The 20,580-nt window shown below is 48.8% G+C and overlaps 1 protein-coding gene across 2 annotated transcripts in view; it reads left to right on the top strand.

Moving 5' to 3' along the window:
* Positions 1–20,580, top strand: part of CDCA2 (cell division cycle associated 2) — a 394,307-nt gene that overhangs the window by 128,689 nt on the left and 245,038 nt on the right. For both annotated transcript variants that reach the window (XM_086943530.1, XM_086943529.1), the window contains exon 6: positions 3,918–4,117. In XM_086943530.1, coding sequence (XP_086799656.1) covers positions 3,918–4,117 — 200 coding nt within the window. The remainder of the gene's footprint in view (positions 1–3,917; positions 4,118–20,580) is intronic.

The following is a 20,580-nucleotide window of genomic DNA, read 5'->3' as shown; positions in this document are numbered from 1 at the left end:
CCTCTTCAAACGGGTCCTGCGTATTCGGGGGTGTCTGGGTCACCTCCATCCACTCTGCTGCCTCCTCAGGAGTGTCAAAGAAATGTGACTTGTTTTCGTACATTATTTTGAGACAGGCAGGGAACAGCAGCGCATACTTCAAGTTTCTGTCCCGCAGTTTGCGTTTTACTCCCAGGAACGTCGACCTGGCCCTCTGCACCGCCGGAGTGAAGTCAGGATACACTGAGATGGTCTTATCCTCATACCTTAGCGGTGCTTTTTCTCTCACCACCCTTAGTACTGAGTCTCTGTCCTTATAGTTTAGGAGTCGTGCTATCAATGGTCGTGGTGGCGCTCCCGGCCTGGGCGGCCTAGCTGGCATTCCGTGCGCCCTTTCCACACTGTACAGCGGGGTTAAGTCTTGCGGGCCTACAACCTTCTTCAGCCAGTCCTCAACAAATTGCGTGGGGTTCCTCCCTTCGCTTCGCTCCGGAATCCCCAAAATTCTCACGTTATTGCGACGGGCCCGCCCTTCCGCGTCATCCACCTTGTCCCAGAGCAGTTTAATTTGTTTCTCCATGTTCTCCAGTTTAGTAGAGTGGTCCGTCTGCTGCGGTATTAGGTCGTCGAGCGCGATTTTGTGTTCCGATACCTTTTCCGCCAATTTGTTGTGGTCCGCTCTAAGGAGCGACAAGCCGGTCACCATGTTATCCATACGAAGCTCCAGCGCCTCTCTTGAGGCCTTTATTTCGGCCAGTATGAGGTCCAGCTTAGCGTCTTGGGTGCACTTGCCCGTTGGTGGTATGATTTCCATTTTGGAGGAGGCCAGCGGGTCTTCTGAACCAGTGGACTGAACGTCCGCATTTGTGCCTTGATCTTGCACTTTGGCCCTGTGTTTTCCCATAGCTCTCGTCTGCAGGGTGGCGGTGGCAGAACCCACTTGCTTTCTTTATGCCAAGGCGGGAAGTGCGTGTCTCCGGGTATCGTTGCTCTCTCTCACACTAGCACCCTTTTAAATGTGGGGCCAATGCTTCGTAAGTTCGGGGGCACGTCTAATTCGGCTGCCTGTTCCCACTACTGTTGTAGCCCGGCACTCACTGTGTGTGTCGCAGCTCTCTCCGCTGGGGTCCGGCGCGATACTACGGTCGAAGGGTCGGGGGACAGCCACGCATAGCACTCCAGTGAGTCTGATCGTGTGTAGGCAGGAGTTGCTGCGCCATTCTTCGCCTTCGGAGCTACTGTTTCAACATTAAATTCGGTGACACGTGGTGGGCCTGTCCTGCTGTGTTTTGCTCAGTGTGCTGTTAAAACAGTGTGCACAGCTGTTTTATTGCCCCAGCACGTCCACCAATGCCCCGTCCTCAGACTCAGCTTTATGCGCCGCAAGGCCGCCACACACCCAGTGATGTAGTGACTGACCGTGTAGTAGGCATAAAATGGCGCCTTCTGCTTCAGTCCGGCCTTCGGTGAGCTCTCCCTTCGTCGCTCCGGGGCTCACCTCAGTTCCGTACTCACTTTGCGGGGTTTGGCGAAGCGCTCAGCTCGGTCCTCGGCGTCTCCGCAACCCACACAAGACGTCCGTGCTGCCGGTAATCCGCAGGTGTTAGTGGCCCGGGTGCCACGCCCTTTCGCCTCCGGGGGGTCTCCGATGCCTGCTCGTAGTCAGTTTGTATGAGTATGCGCTGTGTCGGCGTTGTTGCAACCTGGGTATTTCGGCTTGCCAGAGCAGTGCTCTGCTTCGCCCGTTTCCTCTCACTGCAGCGCCGGCCGCTCTCCTCCGGCCCGGCACACCTTCCAAATTTATGCCGTGGCTCAACGCGAGAATCTAGGCCTCTTCAATGCCGATCTTCGTTCTAGTTCCCAGTTGGTCTACGGGACTCGTGGCTGGTCGTCGCCAATTAGTCACCGTCACAGCGGTTGTAGAGGGCTCAAGTGGATGTCTGATGAACTCGAGGTATCGTGATAATTTGCTATTACGGGCTAAGGACGGAGCTAGTTCACTATGCGTCCGCCATGCTCGGCTCGTGGCCACGCCCCGCACTACTCGTCATCCTTCCCTTCAATTTACAAGGGACTCTGTTCTACTTCATACCAATCCTACCTTCATCCCAAAGGTCCCATCGAATTTTCATTTAAATGAATCAGTCATATTGAAAACTTTTTTCCCAAATCCGCAGACACCAGCGTAAACATCTTAACACTCCTTGGATCTAAAGAGGTGTATAAAATTCGATTTGCAGAAGACCGCCAGCATAGGCAAAACTGATCAGCTGTTTGTGGCATATGGGAACATCAGGAAGGGATATCCTGTTGTGAAACAAACAATAGCACGTTTGATATCATCATCTATACAGTTCTGCCATCAGCAAGCAGGCAAACCTCTGCTCTCAAGAGTGAAAGCTCACTCTACGAGAACAGTTTCCTCCTCAACCGCTCGTTTTGCCGGTGTGCCTATACTGCAGATTTGCAGAGCAGTACCCTGGTCCAGCAGGCAAACATTTACAAGGCATTACTGTCTGGAAGCCACAAGCAATGCTGACACAGCTGTGGGACAAGCGGTTCTCTGTAATCTTTTTCAATAAGGTAAGCCTCTCTCCTTCCCACCTTCCTACATGTTTTGACTATTGCTTTTATTTAATTGGTAATTGAATTAAGTTTGTTTTAAGGTCCAGTGTTAAAATGTAAGTAAAGCATTGTCCTTAAGTACCTGTAGTAGGCTGTGTTGCGGTCAAGCATGCTGTATTAAATGTAGAGTCCTGTGCTCCAAAAGTCCCAATACAGCATGCTTGACCGTAACACAACCTACTAAAGGTATTTATGGATAATGCATTACTTATGTTTGAACACTCGACCTTACTTGGGACCACAAGTCCCAGCAAACTTTGTTCGAGGGTGTACTCAGCACTCGCCCACTGGGGGGGGGCTTGTTTTAATAAAAGGTCAGAAATGTAAATGGTGCAGCATCAAGTGTCTTTCATAGCAGCCCATGAGGAAAGGGGTGGTTCCCTGAAACGCGGCGTTCGTTTTATTATTTGTGAAGCGGAAAGGCTTGCTGAGCTGGAAGCCCAGAGGGCAGAGGACTGTCGAGTGCCTCTTAAATGCTTAGGGCATTTTGTTGTTGAATTTACAGGATTGCGTATGTTTTTTACTGCATGCCTTATATCAGCATACATACCTATTATACTTCTATCTGTTCGGATTTTTGGATTCAAGCATGTGAATCTATGTAAGATCCCCCCATATTGGAGTAGAAAATAAGTTACTTGTAAACTGTGGTTCTCCAGTATTGGTATCTTTCATAGATTCACATGCAAACCCACCCTCCTCCCCATAGAGGCTCCTCTGGTTGTTTTTATACGCTTAAATTGCTCTTGTGCTCGAAAATCCGAGAGCCTGGAGACTCTGTGGAGAGGGTTTTAGAGGGTGCTGTCGCCTGATTGGCTGAAGTTTGGACCATTCCTAATGACTGAGACGAGATATTAAAGTGAACGTTTTTTCTCTAATAACTTTAATGTTAAAAGTCATTACTTACTGCTTTTAATGTACTGTGGGACTCCCACTTCGACAACAGGGAAAGATTCAAGCATGTGAATCTATGAAAGATACCAATACTGGAGAACCACAGTTTACAGGTAAGTTACTTATTTTCTTGTTTTGTAAGTAAATGTGTATGTACGAAATGGGCAGGGCATCTGCAGACCGAGGTAAATAAACTATTTTGTTATATATTCATATGTAGTGGTAGTCTTAAGAAACTTTCTGAAATGTAGCTTTTAGTTTAAGAGAAACTCAAATTAAGTTAGCAATCTAAATTTAGAATTGCAATATGCTTTATTTCTGCGGGTATGAATCCATTTGCTCTCTCTCCAAAGAAAATTATGTATTTCATTTGTTTTTCTGTATTTAACTCCAATTTGTTATTCCTATTTAAAATGTAGCTAGCATGAAAAGCCCATTTCTGAAACGGCTCACCATGCCTGACCTGCATAAAGATCCACCATCAAAGCAAAAAAATGCATCCCTTATAGACCAGTCAAAGACATGTGCTGTCAACAAGTCTGTGGCGAATGACCAACTGTTGAAGTCTATCCCTCGCCAAGTTTCAGAAGGCGTGTCCTGCAGCAGAACTGCTGACAAAGTAAGTTTTGTTAAAATGTGCTTCACACTTCAACTTGCCCCCTTTGTCATTTAGTGTAAAATAGCTTCTAAGCATCGGATTGCAACTGAAGTGTTTCCCATGCATGCTGGCACTGCAGACAGATGTCTTGTTTTCAGAAATCCGTTTGCTTGCATCACTAGTTTGGCATCATGGCGCTCTGTCTGGAGTCACTATAGGGCAGGCTGAACATTATGATAATTTGGTGGGAAGAGGTAGGTGAGGTGCATGACTTCTTGACACATGGTATATTACTGTCCCAGTGAACTTGGTGCTGCTCAAATGTACTAATGTTAAAAAGATTTGTGAGATGTAGCTTGATTTTTATCTTATAATATACCCTGATTTACAAAAAACTCTTCTTTAATAAACTCCAATTTAATCACTAATTTACCACTGACTGAAGACTATAGACAATTCTTAATATTGCCATAACAGTCTACCTAAACAGGTCCTTTACATTGTTCAACTTGGTCCTTCTTTAAATCATGGCAACCCTCTATCCGCACTTTCCTTCAATTTTGACTCCGACATCTGCAGATCATGTTGCTATACCCTCAATAAAGTTTCTGATATTGATCGGCAAGGGGGGCTTTTTAGGATTGTGCCCTAGGAGGGAGGTTTGGGGTGCTACTCTCTTTACTTCCTGCTTCCAAAGAAAAACAGGGGTATGACACTGATCTCATACCTCAGGATGATGAACTTGTTCCTAAAATGGGAAATGAAGATTATGCTTGTGCTGGTTCTGCTGGCATTGTGTTCTGAGGGCTTAGATGATGTCCTTGGACCTGTAGGACTTCTACTTTCATATACTAATCCTGCTGCCCCCATAGGAAGCACTTCATCATGTTCTGATGTCAGCTCTTCAGGTTTTTACTAAGGATGTTGGCAGGTGTGCTCCATATTTGTAGATCTGGGATGCATGTATTCCCCTACCTTGAAGACTAGCTTTTGGCATGGTGCGTCACTCGAATATTCACAATCTGCCCCTCCATGCATGGAGATTGAATGGAGCAAATTAGTAACTTTTAGCTTCTGCTGTAGGTAGTGAATGTAATTCTGCTACACGACACACTCCCACTAAGTCCACTTACAGGTTGTTGGGACAACTTGTTGCCTGGTGGAGTTGACCCTCTGTATGCAAACCTCTGATGTTGGGCTGTTCTTTTTGTCTTTAGCTGGCAAGTTTTTGTTGTAAGCACAGTTAAATGCTGCTTATAGGCTTTTAAGGCCTTCCTTCATTTGCCTGATATGTTCTCCTTCGAATTGCCAACTTGAGGCATTTGTGGAAGGTGCTCTCACATATGTTTCCCCTGGTTTCCTTTGCCATGCTACGGTCGTACCTTATTTTGGCTTTGACTTCACTCAGAGGTGCTTCTTTTGAGCCCGTTTACAGTTGACTTTGAGGACTGAGGGCCAAGCTTGGTCAGTCCAGCCTCTGTTTTGTATTTTCTTTTTTGACACGCTGGTTCTTAGGTCCTGGAGATCCTTACTCTTAAGGGTGGTATCTCCATTTTCATGTGTACCCACGTTCTTCTCTCTGCCACATCCCTTGGAAGTGAGGCTACACTGTTTGGATCCTCAGCCGGATCTGAGTTTCAACATTGATTGGACTAAGGAGTTTCAGCCTGTAATCGGCTTTTTGGTAGATTTTCAGCTATCCATAAAGGAAAGGTGGTTTGAAAACTGCAAATTTTAGTACTATTTATTGTCCTTTGACTGAAACAGTGTTATGACTTGATAAAGGAATGTCTTACCAAGAGCATGAGGACTCCATCCACCATGACAAAAGCTGCAACTATAGCTGTGGCTTTGTGTACCTGTTATGAACATCTAATAACCAGCCACGAGTGCAGCAGTCAATACATTATATAGTCTCATGTCCCTTAAGAGGGCAAAATGTTTGTCCTTCAGAACTTCCTGCTGTAAAGCCCTATAACTTGCGTTGTCTGCTATACTCAAAACTCAAGTTTGCCAACAGTGCAGAAACACGGTGTCAAGAGAAAAACATGTGGTGCATCGTGACTGATGAGGTGTTGTGTGAACCCTTAACCATAACTGACAATTCTGATGGATACATCTGCCAGTGGATTCCTCACCTTGTGAATATCCCCCTGCGTCAGCAACTTTCGGAAAATTCTTTTGTAGCACGCCGGCGTGGACGACATCACAGGAGCACGGCATCGTGCGCGACTCCAACTGACGTCACCGACTCCTTATAAGCCTACGTCGGCGTGATGACATCAGTTCCCTTTTTTCCGCGTCGTCGACGCGAACTGTTTCTTGGGATCTTCTGTGTTGCGGATAGATACTTTGTTACTATCGTGAACTTTTGTTCTGTATCTACTTGGTTTTCCTGTCTTCCGTCGAGATGTCAACGAAGAAGACCGGATTTAAGCCATGCGATTCATGTGGGAGGATGATGTCCATCACCGATCCTCATCAAGAATGTCTATGGTGTCTGGATTCAGATCACGAAGTCAAGGGTTGTCGATCCTGTTCAAAAATGAACCCAAAGGCTCTTCGGGAACGAGAGGCGAAACTTCTAGTTGCCAAAATTAAGGGTAAGGACGCCAAGAGGACTTCAAGATCGAGACGTACGAGGTTAAAGTCTGAATCGAAGTCTAGGTCGAGATAGAGGTCCAGATCGAGGTCTCCATCGAAGTCTGCTTCGGGTCATGCTTCTGGTTCTTATAAAAAGAAGCACATGAGAAAGAAGCACAGTTCGAGACACCATTCCGGCAGGGAGTCGGACTCGAAAAAGAAGTCATCTTCTCGAAGACATCATAAGGACACAATTTCCCCTTCTCCAGTTTGTACTCCTGAAGGTGAGGCCACACCTTTACAGTCTCGGGAGCCTACGCCGGCTCCGGTATCGAATCAGTCTCTGGATCCGTATCAGTCTTCGGTGCATGATGAAGGAGAAGAAGTTCTTCAGGGATCGACGACTCCGGTACGATGTCCCGAAGAACAGGAGGAACAGAAGGGGTCGAATCCGGTGCAGCCTCCTCGGGAGCAGTCGGTAGGTTTTTACCATCAGTTTCCTGGTCCTGATCAGGACCCATTGCATTTTCGAAACGCTATGTATGGCGTTTATGCGAGAACAATGTTCCCCTCTGGTGCACCTGCTGGTCCCATGGGTCTATTGGCTTATAATCTGGGTGTGCCACAGGCATATGCTCCGGGTCCCTTCCTGCCGTTTATGCCCACGCCAACTCCATCATGGCATCTCTCGGCGCCAAAGCGACCTCGTGATCCAATTCCAAGTTCGACGCCGGTTCCAGCTTCTCATTCGAAGGCGGCTCCGGCTCCATCGGAGTCGTTACCGGATCCGACGACGTCTGTTCAAATAGAGTGGTCGAGGCGTAGAGCGCAGCGCCTTTTTGAGGAAAGAAATTTTGGAGAGGCTGAGGTTGAAGAGGGCGAGCTTCAGAAGGATTATTTTGAAGAGTTGCATGATGCAAGTGAACTGGAACTTTCACCAGAATGGAAGTTGCCCACTGTATCTGATGCTCCTTCTAAGGATGTGGTGCCTAACCATGTGGTAATTAAAAAGGCTGCCGAGCTCTTGAATTTGACTTTACCATCTGTGGAGTACAAAACGAACATCCTTACTGAAGTTCTGCATTCTCCATCCTCGGTGGTTGAGCCAACTCTTCCATTTACTGAGGCTCTTACTGATCCCATATTGGAGGTATGGAGTAGACCACTTACTGCTCCTGCAGTGTCAAAGACAGTAGCAAGGCGTTGTAGAGTGGCGCCTGGAGATCCAGAATTCTTGTACTCTCATCCTTTGCCAGAGAGTTTGGTGGTTCAGGCTGCTTGCTCGAAAAGATCTGCAGGTGCTTTTCCCCAGGTTCCTGGAGATAAAGACTCTAAGAAGCAGGATCATAACGCTAATAAGGTGTTTTCGTCAGGAAGTATGGCCCTAAAGTCTACTAATGCTACTTGTCTGCTAGGCAGATATGTCCATGCTTTGATGGATACAGTGAAACAGCTATCGCTTAAGCTTCCGGAGGAGGATAGAAAGAACTTTAATGAAGTAATATCTGACGCGCAGGCGGCAGCTCGGCAGGTCATACAAAGTGGTATGGACAAAGCAGATTCAGTGGCTAGGATCATGGGGTCTTGGGTCGCCACTAGAAGAGCTGCTTAGCTAAAGACGTCCGAGTTTTCTGCGGATGTTCCGGCTGCTCTGATGGATTTGCCTTTTGATGGCTCTGGCCTTTTCGGAAAGAAAGCTGATGCTGCTATGGAAAGGTTTAAGGATAACAGAGCGGCGGCAAGATCTTTGGGTTTGCAGACTAGAGGTTCTGTCTCCAAAAGGTACAAGGGTTTTGGAAGGTCTACTTTTCGTTCCTTTAAGCAAACCCAGCAGCAACAAAATCCTTTGTACAGGTCCTACAGAGGCAGAAAAAGGGGTCATTCTCGTGGACCTCAAGCCTCCTCCTCCACTTCCTCCTCTAATACCCACCCCCCACCTACAACAGCAGAGCAGCCCTAGATCCGCCATTCCGGATCATGCGGGCCCTGCGGAGGGTCGGCTTACTTATTTTCTACGAGATTGGGAATCGGTTACATCAGATCTTTGGGTTCTCAATCTTAGAGAATGGGTATGTTCTTCCCTTTCGGAAGTTTCCCCCCCAAATTACCCTCCTTGCCAAGGTTTTTGCTCGGAGGACCACCTGTTGCTCCTTCAGGAAGAAGTGAAGGCGCTGTTCAAAAAGGGTGCGATAGAGGTGGTTCCGGAGCAGGAAAGGGTCACGGGTGCTGCTCCCGGTATTTCTTGATTCCTAAAAAGAATGGCAGACTTCGTCCAATCCTGGATCTCAGGATCTTGAACCTTTATCTGAAGCAGGAAAAGTTCAAGATGCTCACCCTTGCGCAGGTTCTTCAAGCGCTGATGGAAGGCTAGATGGTGTCGATCGACTTGCAGGATGCTTACTTCCATATAACCATTCTGAAGTCGCACGGGAAATATCTCCGCTTCACGGTGGAATTGCAGCACTACCAGTTTGCGGTTCTACCGTTTGGTCTTACTACTGCGCCTCGAGTCTTCACCAAGGTGATGGCTGTGGTTGCTGCACATCTCAGAAGGTCAGGGATTCCGGTATTCCCTTATCTGGACGATTGGCTAATCAAAGCACAATCTCCGGAGGTAGTGCTCCATCATCTGCAAGAGACAACTCAGTTGTTGCACAGGTTGGGTTTTTTCGATAAATGTACCCAAATCTCACCTGGTGTCCTCCCAGCGCAACCTGTTCATAGGTGCGGACTGGACACAACTGTGTGTCGTGCATTCCCTCCACCTCAAAGGATTCACGACATACAGAAAATGATTCCTTTATTTGTTGTTGTTGTTCCAGTCCTGAAGGTCCTTCGTCCGCTCGGTCTGATGGCTTCTTGCATTCTATTGGTCAACTATGCACGCTGGCACATGAGGGCACTCCAGTGGTGCCTCCGCAGGCAGTGGTATCAGCACCAAGGGGATCTCAGGGAGTCGGTAAGGATCTCCAGAGAAGCTGCAGCGGATCTGTTTTGGTGAGTAGTGGAAGGCAATGTGTCTCAAGGAAAGCCTTTTCAATCTCTTCCATCGGTGGCCACAGTGATAACAGATGCATCCACTCTAGGGTGGGGTGCTCATCTGGGGAATCTGGAGGTCAAGGGTCTTTGGACTCCAGAGGAAAGGTTTCTTCACATCAACCTTTTGGCATTGCGGGCAATACGTCTGGCACTCAAGGCTTTCCTCCCTTCCCTTCGCGGTCCGTCAGTTCAAGTCCTGACGGACAACACCACCGCAATGTGGTATGTCAACAAACAGGGAGGAGTGGGGTCGCAGTGTCTCTGCAGAGAGGCTCTGCGCCTCTGGTTCTGGGTTCAGGAACATCAGATTTGTGTAGCGGCAAATCATCTGGCCGGAGCACTGAACGTTCGTGCAGAAAATCTCAGTCTGCAGTTCTCAGCCGACCACGAGTGGAGACTTCATCCGGAGGTAGTTCGCCATGTCTTTCGGACATGGGGAACGCCTTAGGTGGACCTGTTTGCCACTCACGAGAACGCTCACTGCCCGTCACTCTGCAGCCTCCAGTATCCAATGCAGAGAGCCTTGGGGGACGCGTTTCAGTTGAGTTGGGACTCGCAACTCCTCTACGTGTTTCCTCCCATACCCTTGATTCTTCGGGTTCTGAGGAAGATACGTCAAGACCGGGCCCAAGTTATATTGATCGCCCCGGATTGGCCAAGAAGGGTGTGGTACACAGATCTTCTCCACCTCTCCTCGTGCCCTCCGCTCAGTGTCCCTTTCAGGGCAGACCTCCTCTCTCAGATGAAGGGCCAGGTTCTACACCCCCACCTCCAGACCTTACACCTTCATGCCTGGAGATTGAAGTGGGCAACCTGAATTCCTTTTCTCTCCCACCTAATGTGGTGGATGTCGATTTATCGGCTAGGCGTGACTCCACCAAGTCCATCTATTCATATAGGTGGTCTAAATTTGTATCCTGGTATGTAGATAATTCTGTTGATCCTTTGAGAGCTCGGTTGTCAGAAATACTTAAATTTGCTTTTTCATTGGCACAGCAGGGCTTTGCTGTAGCTACGGTAAAAGGTTATTTATCAGCTTTATCAGCTTTTATGGGTTTACCGGATCAACCATTTTTGTTTAAATCTCCCATTGGACTGAGATTTTTAAAGGGTTTAACAAATAAGTTTCCTCCTACTCCCTTTACTGTGCCTCAATCGGACTTGAACCTAGTTCTTACATATTTAATGGGTTCTCCTTTTGAACCTTCACACAGGTGTCCTTTGAGACTTTTGTCTTTTAAGACGGTTTTTCTTGTCGCAATTACCTCGGCAAGGAGGGTAAGTGAGCTTTAAGCTCTTAGCTCAAAGCCCCCATTCTTGACCATTCATGCTGAATGAATGGTTCTTATGACCAGGGCTGCTTTTCTGCCTAAGGTGGTTACTCCATTCCATTTACGACATTCCATTACCCTCCCTACCTTCTATCCTCCCCCTCACCCTTCAAGGTGGAGGAGCGTCTTCACCGTCTGGACCCTAAGAGGGCGGTGAGCTTTTACCTTGATAGAGCAAAAGGCTATCGAGTGGATGACCAGCTCTTTGTGGGATTTGCTGGCTGCAAGAAAGAACGAGCTGTGCACAAGTGCACACTCTCAAGATGGATCATACTTTGCATCAAGATCTGCTACGCCCTGGCTGGTAAGGAACCTCCAGAGGGTATAAGGCAGAGGTCTTCAAACTTTTGGATGCCGAGACCCCCCTGTCAACATTATCAAGTGTAAGGACCCCCTCCTGACGAACATTTCTAAACCTCTAGGTTATGAGGAAGGTGAGGACCAAATTATGCGACAGGCTTCACTAAATTGTGTGAGTAGAAAATGTAAATAATGTTCTGTGATGCTGCGTAATTTGGGGTAGCATTGCTTTATTATTTAGAATATTTTTAAACACAGTAATACTGAGGAAAGATTTCACCCCATCAGTACCAGTTTATAACCAAAATACACCAATTAACATCAGAAAGATGTCTAGTCAACCTCTGTGATTGGCCTACCAATCCGCAGGAATATGCAATGCTACATTAGAAGCTCACCTGGCCATGGCCGGGAGCAGCAAGGGTGCATTCAAACCGTGGTGGTCTTGTCCAGAGTTAAGCAGTTTACCCATGCCCCTTTCCTCTCACCCCCTTCCATCCCTCTCTTCTCTCCTCTCCCAACCCCGGATCCCGCTCTCACATTGCAGGCAGATGGTTATTAGCCCCAGGACACCTTTTGGTAACAGTAGCGCACTACAAATGTAAATAATAGGCAGAAGCAGGGGATCCACTATACCCGATCTTCGGGGGGGGGGGGGGGGGGGGGGGGCGCTAACACTCCCAGCCAGGGCTTGTCCAAGCACTGGTCGCACACGGTGCAACAGTCTTTCCACCTTCTCCATGAATTTCCTCACTACCACTCACCACCAATACACCTCATCTCTCTAAAGCACCTGTCTGACAACCATTTCATTTTTTTTATAGCTGTACTCCTAGTTTACTCACACTCAGTTCTGTGATGTGCATGGTACATCTTCTTTGTACCAGGCACTTTAACCTTCTGCACTGTGTGGGTGACAAGAGTGCCCATGTGACTGCACGGTGAGCAATGCAACAGTGTGAGAGTAGGGTAAAAGGAGTGGCTGCAGGGTGAGTGAGGTGACCATATGAATTTGGGTTCTGCTGTAAGTGCAGAGTTTGACGAATTAGTGCATGGTTAGTGATGGCCTTGTTTGAGTGAGCTACAGATTGAGCTGTAAGGGGGGACAGGTGAGTGGAGTGTGACATGAGTGCAGGGTGAGAAGTGTGCTCGTGTGACTGCAGGGTGAGGTACAGAGTGAACAATGCAAGCAAATTTTTTGTGCAGAGTGATCACTGTGAGAGCAGGGTGAGCAGGTGAATGTTGTGAGTGCATGGTGATCAGTGTGAGTGCATGGTGATCAGTGTGAGTGCATGGTGATCAGTGTGAGTGCATGGTGATCGCTGAGAGTGCAGTGTGAACGAGAATGGGAAGTGAGTTGCTGAAAAGCAGGGTGCATTCCCAGAAACTTGAAGCGTAGGGTTTCAGATACAAGTTAAACTATTGCTATAATGGCATTAATCAGGGTTCGAGGGTGGAGGAAATAATGTGCTGATCCTGCAACAAACTTCCAGTCTAATGATTAGGGTTACCAGCTCGTTATTTTGATGGCCCAGAAATAAGCAGTCACCTACAACTGTATTTTTTGCACTTATCTGTGAATACTTAGAACAGAAAATATAAATTGAAAGCACTTCTAATTGTGTTCTAGGGATGCCTCCATGATCCATGACTAATATTTAAAGAGAATAAAGACGGAAAAGTCACAACACTAATTAATACATACTTTTTTATTCGTAACTCAATTTAGTGCCAAGAGCAGGTCTCTGCAGGATCTTTAAACAACACATAGCAGGCATGTTTCTTTTGGCAACCCAACTTTACATTTCTTTTCATTAAATGCATTCTCACACTACAGCAGTAAGTGTAAAAATACAAATGTAAGGAATAGGCAGAGTGGGGGCCCAGAGGGTACTGAAACCATTTAAAAACTAAGCTTTGGTAATCAGTTAAAAAGGCATGTAAATATGCTAATGGTCTTTAAAGACCTGTGAAAAACTCGGGCCGGAGATAAGACTCCAGACACTGCCCAGCCGAGGCCCCAGGAGCGAGCTGCACTGCAGCAGCCCGGGCTGAGAAACAGGATGGGGGAGGAGTGGTGCTGAAGCCCTGGAGGCCAGGGCAGAAGTGACACTGTGAAGGCGTGACCCCCTTTGCATCGCTCCACGGCCCCCCGGGGGTCACGCCCCACAGATTGAAGACCCCTGGTATAAGGGCTCATTCTACTAGAGCAAAGTCATCAACATCTGCTTTGTCTAGGGGTGTTCCTGTGGAGGACATTTGCCTGTGGAGGACATTTGAAGAGCAGCAACATGGGCCTCCCTCCACACTTTGGCAAATCATTACTGCTTGGATAGCTAGGTGAGGAGGGATGGCCATTTTGCGCGCTCTGTCCTACAAGATTTTCTGGTATAGGAGAGTGGACACCCTCCTCCGGAAGTGGGGACTGCTGTGGGACTCTATTCAAAAGGTGAGGAATCCACTGGCAGATGTATCCATCAGAAGAACAAGTTACTTACCTTCGGTAACGCTTTTTCTGGTGGATACAGAATCTGCCTGTGGATTCCTCACATGCTCACCCGCCTCACCGTTGTCCACTCTTCTATATCTGAGTTTATGGCAATGTTTAAATGTGTATGTATATGTTAGAACTGGCTATTTCTGGTAGGCTAAGGCTGACTCCAAAGCCAGGCAGAAACCACCATTCTAGTCAGGGCAAGGAAGTCACACGCCAAGATAACCTCTGCTCACCCCCTTGGTAGCTTGGCTCAAGCAGTAAGGCTAAACTCTGAGGCAATGTGTAAAGCATTTGCGCCAGCGCACAACAGCAACAACATACTAGGCACACCACAAAAAGAGACTCCACACAAGGTTATTATAAAAATAACTTTTGTATTATAAAAACATATCAGATAAAATCACACATATACATTGTGCCAACTGGCACAGGCAATATTCACAGGGATTATGTACACCAGACAGGGCCACATGGGCGCCTGTCAGAATCAGATATAGTACTTCTAGATAAAATGTAGAATATAAAATCACTTGTAGAATAAAGACTAAATGTAACATAAAATAATAATCAAAGATAACAACCAGTAACCACTGGTAACAGGAACCAGGACCTTACTAGGACCACCTGTACTAAGAAAGAAGAACCAGCTAAGTATCACACAGCATTTAGGGGTCTAAGAAAGAATACATTACTCATGATGCAATAAACCTACATTCAGAGGAGTAGAAAAGACAACCACCTAAGTATCACTCAGCGTTTAGGGGTCTAGGAAAAGAACACCTTACCCATGATGCAATAACCTACATTCAGAGGAGTAATAAAGAGAAACACATGATGCCTAAAACATTCAGAGGTGTTGAGAATAAAGCACATGATGCAATAAAATTGCATTCAGGGGTGCAGCGCAATAAGACACATGATGACTAAACATTCAGCGGTGCCAGAACAACACAATAGCGCAAAAACACACAGTAGGCAATCACTATTAAAAACATAGGAATCACATTGCGCATAACTTACATAGGCCACCACCTGTGGCAGTCCCTAGGCCAACTGGCCTTGTTGGGGCTCAGATGCCCTGTGTCCAATGTCAGGGCGCGCTGCCATGCAGCGCCAGTCACAGAGTACAAACAGCCTAAACGTGGCAGCTGCCCACAAAGTGCTGGGCAACTGTGTACTAACAAGCTGTGGCAGGGCTCTCAGTAGCCCCTAGAACAGTCTGCGCCACCTGAGCCACACAGGCTCTGTCACTAACATGCCCCCAAAGCGTTGGAGCCCACTGGGCTCTGGAAAGAAGTAGGGGGGGGGGGGGCGCTGGAGCCATCTGGCTCAGGAATTCACTGTGCCCCCCTAGAGCCCACGTGGCTCTTAACTAAAATAGGCCCACGAGCCTCCGTGGCTCTGTAAACAAAAATGCGGGCATCGTGGGAGCCTTCACCGACTCGTGGACAAGGGCGCCGTGAGCCTCGCAAGGCTCTATGTAATAAAACATGCCCCTTCGTTGGAGCCTCCACAGGCTCTGCGTGACGTTGGGGCGGCCCACTGCCATCTGGGGCCGCCCTTGAAGCCCTCGTGGCTTCTCTACATCGAGCTCGCGCTACAGTGGGGGGGGGGGCGGACACCGACAATGTGTCCCGGCGCCCCTCCCCTGCTCTGCCCCACTCCGCCCGGCCCCAGCCCAGACTCACCAGGCCTCAGGGGCGGCTCCTCCGGGCGTCGGCTCTTCTCTGCTGGCCGTGGGGGCAGGCACCGACAATGTGCCTCGCGCCCCCGCCGCTCCTCTCCTCACTCATGGCAGGGCTCCCTCGAAACACGGGATCCCTGTTCACCGCCCATCTTCTTCCTCGCCGCCACGCTACCTCCAGGGCTCCCTCAGCAATGGGAGCCCTGCACCGACGCCACCAGCCGCCATCTCTTGGGCGCCTTCTCACCCGGCAGCTTCTCTTCTCCCCGGGCCCGGCGGTGATCACTTCTTGGCACCCGGGCTGCGGGGGCGGGACTTCCGGCCGGCCGCGCTGGGATTGGCCGGTCGGCCAAGTACTTCCGGGTCGCCGCGTCCCTCGCTAGACAGGCAGGCGGGCAATAAAAATATCGCGTGGGTAGCCGAAGAGTAATAAAGTAAGAAATAAGCGAGGTGGGCACTCGCCAGTGAATAATCCAATAAGAGGGGTGGCACCCGCCAATCCTCACGCAAAATGCGTGCAACGAAAACGCTCGAAATGCAGCCAGGAGCGCTCTCAAGCGCTAGGATCACAGCACAGTGCTCCCAGGCGCCAAAGGTCCCCAGAGCAGACCCCTACAGCAAGAAGGGTCCACAGAAAGCTCAAGAAGTCCAGCAAAAGTCCTTAAAGATGTAGCCAAGCAGGGGGACAGCCAGGAAGAGTCCCCCAGCAGTCCATCAGATGTCCAGGAGCTGGGCAGGGCGCAGGGATTCCCCTGAGCCCCAGCAGCAGCATGCCCCTGGCTGATTCAAGTTAGAAACAAGAACATTTTGGAAGGGAACGCAGCCCCTTCTTATACACAGAAAAGCCTTTGAAGTCCTTGGAAGTCCTTTGAAGCAGGCAGTGTGAGAACCAGCTAGAACTGATTACAGGGAAGTCCCTTCAGTATCAGGGACAGAGGTGCCAGTCGCCCGGGAGGTGGAGCCAGCTTTGTAGTCAGGCAGGCACAGCCCTTCACTATCAGGTGCCATCTCCTCCCACTTCCCTGGCAGCAGATGCTGCCTTTCATCCATGGGCTGACTTCAGACAACCTCCTGGGCTCTCCAGCCCCTGTCATCCTCAAACCAGACAGTCAATCCACAAGCAGGCCCAGGCACTCTGGGCCAGGCTCACCAGCCAATCACACGCTAGCACCAACTTAACACAAATATGCCAACTTCCAAAAGTAGTACTTCTAGACTAGACAGTCATGCCTCATACATCATTTTGCAGCATTCACTCTCACGAGTTCATACATACCAAACTCGCCCCTGCACTCCCCACGCATCAGGAACTACCATGGGCATACATATTCCCCATTCATTCCTATGGGAGGGCAGGTCACTCACCATTCATTCACAGAGAGCTCTAGCACTTTACACTGTACCACAGTGAAAAAGTGCGCAGAGGCCTAAAATCACCAACACCAGGTTCCATAAACAGGCTAGGAAAAAGCAAAAAGTCTAGGGGTGAACCTGCCCAACGGGCCGGGTCCAACACAACCCCCGTCCAGCCAAAACGCTGGGTAGACCAATCACTCCACTGATGGGCTTCACTGCTTTGGGCGACAAAAACACGGACACGGACCCGCACAGCAGGGACACCTTCCGGTTTTACGCCACTCTGAACTCACCTGGTTACCTCTAAACAATAACTCTCTGACACAACTAGGATACCACACTGGTACTCCCTAGTCATCCACAGCCAAGACCAGGCCATAGGCCATCCAAATCACAGGTCCTAACTAATCCACAGAGTGGGGGGTAGTAACCCCTGGCATACAATAGCCATTCTCCACTCTCTCTCTCAGTGTAGCTACAACTACCACTGATCCAACAACCTATGGACCATATCCTCAGGCTGACCAGAGGTCACGGGCAAGAATGCCCCACCCTACCTCTACTTCTGGGTTTCCGCACCCTCACAGAAAAGCACTTCACCAGAACACAATTCTCCTACCAGATCAGGACCTCACTCCATCACTGGTCTACCACCTGGAAACTATTCCACCTCTGAGGTACAAAGCACACAGCACTGTCCCTCTTCAAGCAGGTGGGGGGACACAGCACACAGCAAAGCCCCCTTTCCTCTACCTTGGCGGAAACAACAAACTGCAGGTGATCCCCAAAACACACAGCAAGGGCAGCCCCCTCAGTCTCTTCACCTGATCCACTTTGGTAGAGATTCCTCTTGACCTAGAAGTTTCCTAATCTCCCAACCTAAGATTTAAACCCTCAGGTTACACCGGGGTCAGAAGTAAGGACACCGTCCCTCTGCACCCCCTTCCAGTTCCAGTATGTCTCAGGCTAGACAGAGCACACGCCAGCGGCGTATCAGCTACACACAGTCCTCCAGTACTCCCTATCACAGGGACAGAGCACACACCAGCGGAGTATCAGCGACACACTTTCCTCCAGTACTCCTCCCAGGTCAGGCCACAACCCCAACCTCGCTTTCCCCCCTCTTCGGGGAACGACCTCCAGAGGCCCCACAAATGGTCAAGCACTCTAGACGGTCAAATGCTCAGCGAGCCAGGACTTCTGCACCCTCCACTAGGAGCGGTACTGCCCAACACTAGGACCGCCGGAGTTCTGGTTACAGACACTCCCCGTCCTCTAGACACAGGAAGATCCTCCTCAAATGACCTATGTACAGCTTAGGCCCCTGACCTGGCGCTCCCTTAGGGAACCCTCCAGGCCCTGAGATAGGGTTTCAGGCCAACGTGGGACACAACGTCCCACACTCACTCCGCCTCCACTGAGACAGGGCGTGAGCCCCTACACCCCTACCATACTACTGGGACCTAGCTGGGTTACACATGAACCTCTTCCCCTTCACAGGATCATCAAATACACAAGCCACTCCTTTTAGAATCACCTCCTAATACCTCTGCAAGACATCTAGCACACCGCCAGACATCCACCTTCTTATCCAGTGCCTCTGCAGGACCTCCTGCACATCACCAGAGGTACACCTCTCATGCAAGCTTTTTAACAAAAAGAAAACTCACACCAACTCCTCCAGTTCAGCACATCACTCATTCGCACACTCTCCCCCCCCCCCCTCGGACTGGTAAGGCAGTTTCTACTACCCCTGATCACTCAACCTGACCACACGTGACACAGGTACCAAACTCTGGGAGCGGGGAATGGGAATTAACACACTGGACACATTAAAGCTGCCACCACTGGATCCTACCACACTGGGGAATCCAGACACACACACTACACTTAGGGAACAACCACCCTCCTGAGCTAGTCATTTCTCCTCACACTCCCTCTCTTCCACCTACCCACACAGGGACAGGATTTGGGATTGGACACGGGACCCAGCAAGGAATTCCTAATCTATGGGAACCTCCCCCTCTAATGGCGTCCCGCCCTGTCAATTTCTCTCATCTGCCACTAAAAATAGAGTGCAGAAACACATTTGAAAATGACACTCTTGAGGAAAAAAATCAAAAACAATAATCCCAAACATGTGACTATCTTGAAAAAAAAAATGCAGAGTTTTGTAATGTAGCCAGTTGTCGCTATGGCACTGCGCAAACACAAGTCCAAATCCGCACCGCTGACCAACAGTGTTAGAACTGGCTATTTCTGGTAGGCTAAGGCTGACGCCAAAGCCAGGCAGAAACCACCATTCTAGTCAGGGCAAGGAAGTCACACGCCAAGATAACCTCTGCTCACCCCCTTGGTAGCTTGGCTCAAGCAGTAAGGCTAAACTAGGAGGCAATGTGTAAAGCATTTGCGCCAGCGCACAACAGCAACAACATACTAGGCACACCACAAAAAGAGACTCCACACAAGGTTATTATAAAAATAACTTTTGTATTTTAAAAACATATCAGATAAAATCACACATATACATTGTGCCAACTGGCACAGGCAATATTCACAGGGATTATGTACACCAGACAGGGCCACATGGGTGCCTGTCAGAATCAGATATAGTACTTCTAGATAAAATGTAGAATATAAAATCACTTCTAGAATAAAGACTAAATGTAACATAAAATAATAATCAAAGATAACAACCAGTAACCACTGGTAACAGGAACCAGGACCTTACTAGGACCACCTGTACTAAGAAAGAAGAACCACCTAAGTATCACACAGCATTTAGGGGTCTAAGAAAGAATACATTACTCATGATGCAATAAACCTACATTCAGAGGAGTAGAAAAGACAACCACCTAAGTATCACTCAGCGTTTAGGGGTCTAGGAAAAGAACACCTTACCCATGATGCAATAACCTACATTCAGAGGAGTAATAAAGAGAAACACATGATGCCTAAAACATTCAGAGGTGTTAAGAATAAAGCACACGATGCAATAAAATTACATTCAGGGGTGCAGCGCAAGAAGACACATGATGACTAAACATTCAGCGGTGCCAGAACAACACAATAGCGCAAAAACACACAGTAGGCAATCACTATTAAAAACATAGGAATCACATTGCGCATAACTTACATAGGCCACCACCTGTGGCAGTCCCTAGGCCAACTGGCCTTGTTGGGGCTCAGATGCCCTGTGTCCAATGTCAGGGCGCGCTGCCATGCAGCGCCAGTCACAGAGTACAAAAAGCCTAAACGTGGCAGCTGCCCACAAAGTGCTGGGCAACTGTGTACTAACAAGCTGTGGCAGGGCTCTCAGTAGCCCCTAGAACAGTCTGCGCCACCTGAGCCACACAGGCTCTGTCACTAACATGCCCCCAAAGCGTTGGAGCCCACTGGGCTCTGGAAAGAAGTAGGGGGGGGGCGCTGGAGCCATCTAGCTTAGGAATTCCCTGTGCCCCCCTAGAGCCCACGTGGCTCTTAACTAAAATAGGCCCACGAGCCTCCGTGGCTCTGTAAACAAAAATGCGGGCATCGTGGGAGCATTCACGCACTCGTGGACAAGGGCGCCGTGAGCCTCGCAAGGCTCTATGTAATAAAACATGCCCCTTCGTTTGAGCCTCCACAGGCTCTGCGTGACTTTGGGGCGGCCCACTGCCATCTGGGGCCGCCCTTGAAGCCCTCGTGGCTTCTC

This window comes from Lissotriton vulgaris, chromosome 11 (genome assembly GCF_964263255.1).
Source record: "Lissotriton vulgaris chromosome 11, aLisVul1.2, whole genome shotgun sequence".
In the NCBI taxonomy this organism is placed as follows: domain Eukaryota; kingdom Metazoa; phylum Chordata; class Amphibia; order Caudata; family Salamandridae; genus Lissotriton; species Lissotriton vulgaris.
Note: the sequence above shows the minus strand (reverse complement) of the source record. Positions and strands in the feature narration are given on the sequence as shown.